The sequence below is a fragment of the Phyllobates terribilis genome, unplaced genomic scaffold (assembly GCF_046119375.1).
Source record: "Phyllobates terribilis strain yellow unplaced genomic scaffold, ASM4611937v1 Scaffold_8__6_contigs__length_399053987, whole genome shotgun sequence".
NCBI classification, from domain to species: Eukaryota; Metazoa; Chordata; class Amphibia; order Anura; family Dendrobatidae; genus Phyllobates; species Phyllobates terribilis.
The window spans coordinates 343252219-343261683 of NW_027362768.1; the positions used below are offsets into that span (position 1 = coordinate 343252219).

The 9465-nt window shown below is 49.4% G+C and overlaps 1 protein-coding gene across 4 annotated transcripts in view; it reads left to right on the top strand.

Moving 5' to 3' along the window:
* TAFA1 (TAFA chemokine like family member 1) overlaps nt 1-9230 on the top strand; it is a 685025-nt gene extending 675795 nt beyond the window's left edge. For 2 of the 4 annotated variants that reach the window (XM_073644713.1, XM_073644710.1), the window contains exons 6-7: nt 2056-2118; nt 8357-9230. In XM_073644713.1, coding sequence (XP_073500814.1) covers nt 2056-2073 — 18 coding nt within the window. In that variant the 3' untranslated portion in view covers nt 2074-2118; nt 8357-9230. Of the gene's footprint in view, nt 1-2055; nt 2123-8356 lie in introns of all 4 variants that reach the window. The other 2 variants (XM_073644711.1, XM_073644712.1) reach the window with 2 other exon arrangements.
* Nucleotides 9231-9465: the final 235 nt, after the last annotated feature.

Here is a 9465-nt window from a genome sequence, read left to right on the forward strand (position 1 = left end):
GGGTCTGAGGACTACCCTCAGGAGGGAGCACAAAGAGGACATAGCTACTGAAGGGAAGTAGCGTGAATAAAGAGCTGTAAATAGTTACCCGTAAGGGTACAAGGACTGCTGCTAATTAAAATATGGTCCCCGTTGGGATTAGTGAATTGTTCCCCATGTGCCCCTATCTTAAACCAGGCTGAGGACTGTGAGCAGCCATTCCTTATCCCCACTGGCCGAGGACTGAGAGCGGCCATATCCTGTAAATAATTATGTGTTTCTAGTAATTTATGGGAGTCTTTGGTGGATTTACCGGGAATCCTTTGTACATGGTTGGAGCGTAACCCAGGAATGGACTAAAGACTGTTAAGGACTCGGGGCAGGACAGACCCCTACCTGGTTACGTCTCCCTGTTTTGGTGAAATGGACACCTTGCTTTTCTTCAAAGACTGCACCCCGTTGCGGACACGCCGTGACCATCTTTATATGTTTTTCTTATTGTACTATTATTGTTTATACCTTGTTATGTTTAAAAATATGTTTAGTCCCGGAGTACTAAATTTCACTAGGGGGGAATGTGGCACCCCAGGGGTCTGGTTTCCACAGTAACAGCAATGTTATGTCTGAGAGCAGGTGGGAGGTCTCTTGGTCAGGAATCCTATGCATGCCACACCTCCTGCCCAGTCCTGGGAGGGGAAGAACTTCCCCTATATAAACCTGGGGCTGAGGCAGGGTTAGCGAGTTCAGAGGGAGAGTTCAGCCAGGAGGGATGACAGGGAGCTGTGGCTCCGGCTGGGCCCAGCTCCTGGGCCATGCCAGAAGTAGAGACAGAGAAGAGAAACAGTCATAGGAAGAAACAGCAGAAGCTCAGTGGGAGCAATACTACTACGAGTCAGGGGCTGGCAGCTGTAGAGCTCGCCCTGACTGAGAAGATTTCTTACCGGACCCGGAGTCCGAGGCTGTGGGGACTAACTCCTACCCAGCAGCAGAATCCGTCAGGCAGGGGATTTCAGGTCCTCTGGCCAAGAAACCCGAAGGCACGGTCACACGCATGGGACCAGCACCGCCGTCGTGGAGCGGAAGCTACTAGAAGGCCCCGAGTCACCGGCCATACGGGTGAGCACCACACGGTACACTCAGGGATGTGGGCTACTTATACCCGCCTCTAGCAAGGTAGCCAGAAGAGTACAGTTAGTTTGGGAGGCCTACAACTCCGCCTGGCCAGGGGAGATCCCATCTGCTCAAGGACTGACCAGGCCCCAATCGCTAGCCAGTACTCCGGGAGGGTCTATCTTTATCACCAGTAAAGACCCTGAACTACACCGTACCGTCTCTGAGTGGTTCCTGCTACCCCCATCATCCACGTCGGCTGCCCTGAGGCCATACCCCTCCCGTTGGGGGTTATACTATCACGCTGCACAATCCTACCATCGGCCTCAGCGGTCTGCCCTGCAGCAGCAGCTCCTTAGCTGTACTCAACGGGTGGCGTAGTCGTCCAACATCTACCGCTAATACAGCGCCACTTAGTCTGACTCCCTGGGCACGGACTGGATCACCGCCACGAGACTACAACCCTCAAGAGATCCGGCTCCGGGTAAGCTCCCGCGTGCGCAACGCAGCGCGACACAGGCCCAGGGGCGCGTCACACCAACCTCTTCAGGTCTAAGAGCTCTACTTAGCACAGTGTGTAGTTTGTATTGTGAAAACTGGTGACTGATTTAGTTTGCGGTGTACGCTCAGAGTTTGAACACTAAAGTTAGAAAATCCCTTACATTTGCATTTACAGGAGGAATGACAGAGGGACATCTCAATGCAAAGATGTGGGAAAAAAGCTCAGCAATTGCTATTTAATGGGAAACTGACCCAATATTTGCGTTTATCATCACTGAATCATGGATACTTTGTAGTTTTACTCATTACTGCAATACAAAATTTTGTTGATAAAATTATTATTTTTTTTATATCCTTTGACCAAATTATTATTGTACAGAACGACATTATAATTATAACCTCTATTAGATGCAACATGTTTATTTCTGCTCCAAGAGGGTTCACTTTTTTTGTTTTGTTTTTAAGTTTCAGGGTCACACATGACCACCTTCATGCAAGGCAAGATGGCATCTGAGGCCCTGAAACATCGTAGGTATAGTCACCGTCATCACTGGAAACGGCCGACTGCTCTCACTTATTGTTGTCATTCTCATCCTTGTTAGGATATTTCCCTCAATTCCCAATATACAGACTGATGTTATAGGGGGCTCCAGACTGCTGTTATAGAGGGGTCCAGACTGCTGTTATAGGGGGCTCTAGACTGCTGTTATAGGGGGCTCCAGACTGCTGTTATAGGGGGCTCCAGACTGCTGTTATAGAGGGGTCCAGACTGCTGTTATAGGGGGCTCTAGACTGCTGTTATAGGGGGCTCTAGACTGCTGTTATAGAGGGGTCCAGACTGCTGTTATAGAGGGCTCCAGACTGCTGTTATAGGGGGCTCCAGACTGCTGTTATAGAGGGGTCCAGACTGCTGTTATAGGGGGCTCTAGACTGCTGTTATAGGGGGCAACAGACTGCTGTTATAGGGGGCTCCAGACTGCTGTTATAGAGGGGTCCAGACTGCTGTTATAGGGGGCTCTAGACTGCTGTTATAGGGGGCTCTAGACTGCTGTTATAGGGGGCTCCAGACTGCTGTTATAGGGGGCTCCAGACTTCTGTTATAGGGGGCTCCAGACTGCTGTTATAGGGGGCTCCAGACTTCTGTTATAGGGGGCTCCAGACTGCTGTTATAGGGGGCTCTAGACTGCTGTTATAGAGGGGTCCAGACTGCTGTTATAGGGGGCTCTAGACTGCTGTTATAGGGGGCTCTAGACTGCTGTTATAGGGGGCTCTAGACTGCTGTTATAGAGGGCTCCAGACTGCTGTTATAGGGGGCTCCAGACTTCTGTTATAGGGGGCTCCGGACTGCTGTTATAGAGGGCTCCAGACTGCTGTTATAGAGGGCTCCAGACTGCTGTTATAGGGGGCTCTAGACTGCTGTTATAGAGGGGTCCAGACTGCTGTTATAGGGGGCTCTAGACTGCTGTTATAGGGGGCTCTAGACTGCTGTTATAGAGGGCTCCAGACTGCTGTTATAGGGGGCTCCAGACTTCTGTTATAGGGGGCTCCGGACTGCTGTTATAGAGGGCTCCAGACTGCTGTTATAGAGGGCTCCAGACTGCTGTTATAGGGGGCTCCAGACTGCTGTTATAGAGGGCTCCAGACTGCTGTTATAGAGGGCTCCAGACTGCTGTTATAGGGGGGCTCCAGACTGCTGTTATAGGGGGCTCTAGACTGCTGTTATAGAGGGGTCCAGACTGCTGTTATAGGGGGCTCTAGACTGCTGTTATAGGGGGCTCTAGACTGCTGTTATAGAGGGCTCCAGACTGCTGTTATAGAGGGCTCCAGACTGCTGTTATAGGGGGCTCCAGACTGCTGTTATAGGGGGGGGGGCTACAGACTGCTGTTATAGGGGGGCTCCAGACTGCTGTTATAGGGGGCTCTAGACTGCTGTTATAGGGGGCTCCAGACTGCTGTTATAGGGGGCTCCAGACTGCTGTTATAGGGGGCTCCAGACTTCTGTTATAGGGGGCTCCAGACTGCTGTTATAGGGGGCTCCAGACTGCTGTTATAGCGGGCTCCAGACTGCTGTTATAGGGGGCTCTAGACTGCTGTTATAGGGGGCTCCAGACTTCTGTTATAGGGGGCTCCAGACTGCTGTTATAGCGGGCTCCAGACTGCTGTTATAGGGGGCTCTAGACTGCTGTTATAGGGGGGCTCCAGACTGCTGTTATAGGGGGGCTCCAGACTGCTGTTATAGGGGGCTCCAGACTGCTGTTATAGGGGGATTCAGACTACACATCTAGACTGTTGTTATAGGGGGGCTCCAGACTGCTGTTATAGGGGGCTCCAGACTGCTTTTATAGGGGTCTCTAGACTGCTGTTATAGGGGGCTCCAGACTGCTGTTATAGGGGGGGGCTCCAGACTGCTGTTATAGGGGGCTCCAGACTGCTGTTATAGGGGGGCTCCAGACTGCTGTTATAGGGGGCTCCAGACTGCTGTTATAGGGGGCTCCAGACTGCTTTTATAGGGGTCTCTAGACTGCTGTTATAGGGGGCTCCAGACTGCTGTTATAGGGGGGGGCTACAGACTGCTGTTATAGGGGGCTCCAGACTGCTGTTATAGGGGGGCTCCAGACTGCTGTTATAGGGGGCTCCAGACTGCTGTTATAGGGGGGCTCCAGACTGCTGTTATAGGGGGCTCTAGACTGCTGTTATAGGGGGCTCTAGACTGCTGTTATAGAGGGGTCCAGACTGCTGTTATAGGGGGTTCCAGACTGTTGTTATAGGGGGATTCAGACTACACATCCAGACTGTTGTTATAGGGGGGCTCCAGACTGCTGTTATAGAGGGCTCCAGACTGCTGTTATAGGGGGGCTCCAGACTGCTGTTATAGGGGGCTCTAGACTGCTGTTATAGAGGGGTCCAGACTGCTGTTATAGGGGGCTCTAGACTGCTGTTATAGGGGGCTCTAGACTGCTGTTATAGAGGGCTCCAGACTGCTGTTATAGAGGGCTCCAGACTGCTGTTATAGGGGGCTCCAGACTGCTGTTATAGGGGGGGGGGCTACAGACTGCTGTTAGAGGGCTCCAGACTGCTGTTATAGGGGGGCTCCAGACTGCTGTTATAGGGGGCTCTAGACTGCTGTTATAGGGGGCTCTAGACTGCTGTTATAGGGGGCTCCAGACTGCTGTTATAGGGGGCTCCAGACTGCTGTTATAGGGGGCTCCAGACTTCTGTTATAGGGGGCTCCAGACTGCTGTTATAGCGGGCTCCAGACTGCTGTTATAGGGGGCTCTAGACTGCTGTTATAGGGGGGCTCCAGACTGCTGTTATAGGGGGCTCCAGACTGCTGTTATAGGGGGATTCAGACTACACATTCAGACTGTTGTTATAGGGGGCTCCAGACTGCTGTTATAGGGGGCTCCAGACTGCTTTTATAGGGGTCTCTAGACTGCTGTTATAGGGGGCTCCAGACTGCTGTTATAGGGGGGGGGGGCTACAGACTGCTGTTATAGGGGGCTCCAGACTGCTGTTATAGGGGGGCTCCAGACTGCTGTTATAGGGGGCTCCAGACTGCTGTTATAGGGGGCTCTAGACTGCAGTTATTGGGGGCTCTAGACTGCTGTTATAGGGGGCTCTAGACTGCTGTTATAGAGGGCTCTAGACTGCTGTTATAGAGGGGTCCAGACTGCTGTTATAGGGGGTTCCAGACTGTTGTTATAGGGGGATTCAGACTACACATCCAGACTGTTGTTATAGGGGGGCTCCAGACTGCTGTTATAGAGGGCTCCAGACTGCTGTTATAGGGGGGCTCCAGACTGCTGTTATAGGGGGCTCTAGACTGCTGTTATAGAGGGGTCCAGACTGCTGTTATAGGGGGCTCTAGACTGCTGTTATAGGGGGCTCTAGACTGCTGTTATAGAGGGCTCCAGACTGCTGTTATAGAGGGCTCCAGACTGCTGTTATAGGGGGCTCCAGACTGCTGTTATAGGGGGGGGGCTACAGACTGCTGTTAGAGGGCTCCAGACTGCTGTTATAGGGGGGCTCCAGACTGCTGTTATAGGGGGCTCTAGACTGCTGTTATAGGGGGCTCTAGACTGCTGTTATAGGGGGCTCCAGACTGCTGTTATAGGGGGCTCCAGACTGCTGTTATAGGGGGCTCCAGACTTCTGTTACAGGGGGCTCCAGACTGCTGTTATAGCGGGCTCCAGACTGCTGTTATAGGGGGCTCTAGACTGCTGTTATAGGGGGGCTCCAGACTGCTGTTATAGGGGGCTCCAGACTGCTGTTATAGGGGGATTCAGACTACACATTCAGACTGTTGTTATAGGGGGCTCCAGACTGCTGTTATAGGGGGCTCCAGACTGCTTTTATAGGGGTCTCTAGACTGCTGTTATAGGGGGCTCCAGACTGCTGTTATAGGGGGGGGGGGGCTACAGACTGCTGTTATAGGGGGCTCCAGACTGCTGTTATAGGGGGGCTCCAGACTGCTGTTATAGGGGGCTCCAGACTGCTGTTATAGGGGGCTCTAGACTGCAGTTATTGGGGGCTCTAGACTGCTGTTATAGGGGGCTCTAGACTGCTGTTATAGAGGGGTCCAGACTGCTGTTATAGGGGGCTCCAGACTGTTGTTATAGGGGGATTCAGACTACACATCCAGACTGTTGTTATAGGGGGGCTCCAGACTGCCGTTATAGGGGGCTCCAGACTGCTTTTATAGGGGGCTCTAGACTGCTGTTATATGGGGCTCTAGACTGCTGTTATAGGGATCTCCAGACTGCTGTTATAGGGGGCTCCAGACTGCTGTTATAGGGGGCTCCAGACTGCTGTTATAGGGGGCTCTAGACTGCTGTTATAGGGGCTCAAGACTGCTGTTATAGGGGGCTCCCGACTACACATCCAGACTACTGTTATAGGGGGGCTCCAGACTGCACATTCAGCCTTCTGTTATAGGGGGGCTCCAGACTGCTGTTATAGGGGGGCTCCAGACTTCACATCAAGACTGCTGTTATAGGGGGGCTCTAGATTGCTGTTATAGGGGGGCTCCAGACGGCACAGTCAGACTGCTGATATAGGGGGGCTCCAGACTGCTGTTATAGGAGGCTCCAGATTGCACATCCAGACTGCTGTTATAGGGGGGCTTCAGATTACACATCCAGACTGTTGTTATAGGGGGGCTTCAGACAGCACATCCAGACTGCTGATATAGGGGAGCTCCAGACTGCTGTTATAGAGGGCTCCAGACTGCTGTTGTAGGGGAGCTCCAGATTACACATCCAGACTGTCGTTATAGGGGGGCTTCAGACGGCACATCCAGACTGCTGATATAGGGGGGCTCCAGACTGCTGTTATAGGGGGGCTCCAGATTACACATCCAGACTGCTGGTATAGGGGGCTCCAGACAACACATCCAAACTGCTGTTATTGGGGGCTCCAGACTACACATCCAGACTGCTGTTATAGGGGGCTCCAGACTACACATCCAGATTGCTGTTATAGGGGGGCTCCAGACTACACATCAAGACTGCTATTATAGGGGGCTCCAGCGTACGCATCCAGACTGCTGTTATAGGGGGCTCCAGACTGCACATCCAGACTGCTGTTATAGGGGGCTCCAGACTGCACATCCAGACTGCTGTTATAGGGGGCTCCAGACTACACATCCAGACTGCTGTTATAGGGGGCTCCAGACTGCTGTTATAGGGGGGCTCCAGACTGCACATCCAGACTGCTCTTATAGGAGGGCTCTAGACTACACATCCAGACTGCTCTTATAGGAGGGGTCTCTTTCAGTAAGAGCATTACTTTAATACTACACTACGAATCCCTCACTTGACACTACATCACCAGTGACTACAAGCCAGTGAGGCTTCACATGGATAATAGCGGTCCCTATACATAATTAATACTGTTTGCTGTGTACTTAACTTGGATCTACTCTAAGAGATAAAACAGCTACAAGGTAAACATGGACTGGAGCGCACTAGACAGAACAAGCCATGATTATTAGTGGGATATGGACACAGAGCTCGGAGCAATGACATTAATTGACTGTTTTCTGAAACACTGCAACCTGTGCCCAGCCAGAAACACAGAGAAACATCCATGTTACCACATCGCTTGGTTTTACAACATGAAACTGGAAAGATGGATGGTGGGTGGGTGGATAGATGGTGAATGGATGGTGGATGGATGGTGAATGGATGGATGGTGGGTGGTGGATGGATGGATGGTGGGTGGTGGATAGATGTTAGATGGATGGTGGATAGATGGGGGATGGATGGATGGCTGATGGATGGTGGATAATGGATTTTGGATGGATTAATGGATGGTGGATGGATGGTGAATGGATGGATGGTGGGTGGTGGATAGATGGTGAATGGATGGTGGATGGATGGATGGTGGGTGGTGGATAGATGTTAGATGGTTGGTGGATAGATGGGGGATGGATGGATGGCTGATGAATGGTGGATGATGGATTTTGGATGGATGAATGGATGGTGGATGGATAGCTGATGAATGGATGGTTGATAGATAGATGGGGGGTAGATAAATGAATGGGTGGCTGATGTGGATGATGGATGGGTTGATAGATGTGGATGGATGGGTTGATAGATGGTGGATGGATGGATAATTATCTGTTAAGAATGTTTAATGTTCTACAGATATAAAATCCATTCAGATGATATTTCCTGATGATCTCATGATTATTGAATGAAACATTCTGTAAACTAATAGTAAATATATTTAGACAACTACCTAATCTCTAAACACTTTTTTTCAGATTCATCCAAGATCCTAAGATTAGTTATTCCGGCCATCATCATATCCACCTGCTGATGAATGAGGACGCCATATACAAACTTTCATCTCTTTGGAAAAAAAAGTACCCTAAGGATTTACAAGCCAAATGGATATTTTACTTGCACTTTTGACTTTTTGATGAAAAACTCTCAGTGGTTTCACTATGTGAAATAAAATTATCCATGGAGAGCAAGAAATTTACAAATAATTGGGCAACATGTTGACTTTGGCCAAAAACGGGACAGGAAATGTAAGAATGTTCTATAGGATGTGGAATTATGGATTGATATCATCCAAGAATCATGTATATATAGATGAAGGACCCTCCACTAAGACATTACGGACTCCTTCCTATACTAGGACTACTCCCCTGTTTATATCAATAGGTTAAATCTGGCTTGACAAGGGTCCAACTTCTCACCCAACTCTTCGAGAATCTTCAACATTCTACACGGAATCAAGATCTTCCTTCAATTCCGGATGAACATGTTGATGATGAAATATGTTATTTTTTTTTTTCTATTGTGTTCCGGAAGCTTTTTACCCATGTGTGATTATAGCATGCCAGCTTTGATTATGTCAACATTTCTATTCAAACAGTCGCTCCCGCCATCTTCCAACAAAGTATTTTTTTATAGGACGTTCAACGGAGAAGGAAGCAATGTCAAAGCACGATGCACCCACCATGGAGAATGGCCACGAGTCTACGGCTGTCGGGATCTTTGTATTATCGCTGGTGTAAATAGGATGTCGGCAGGATTTGTATAATCGGTGCTGTCTGCAGTAAACCCCACTGTTTTGCACTTGCTTATTCCTTTAAAAGTAAAAGTCTTAATAAACATTATTTTGTTTGATTTTTTTTTATTATTATTATTATTATTTGCATGGTAATCCTGGTGAAATCACATTGAGTATAGAAATTCCAGAAGAATAAAATACTTGAAGCTTAAAGCATCATGTACATATGGAAACTATAAGGTCTCGTTCATCAAACTTTGCATAAATCAATAGAACATGTAAATATAAGAATCTATGTAATATACCATAGCCGAGAAATATGCTGCTTTCTCCACTAATGAGCCACTTCTC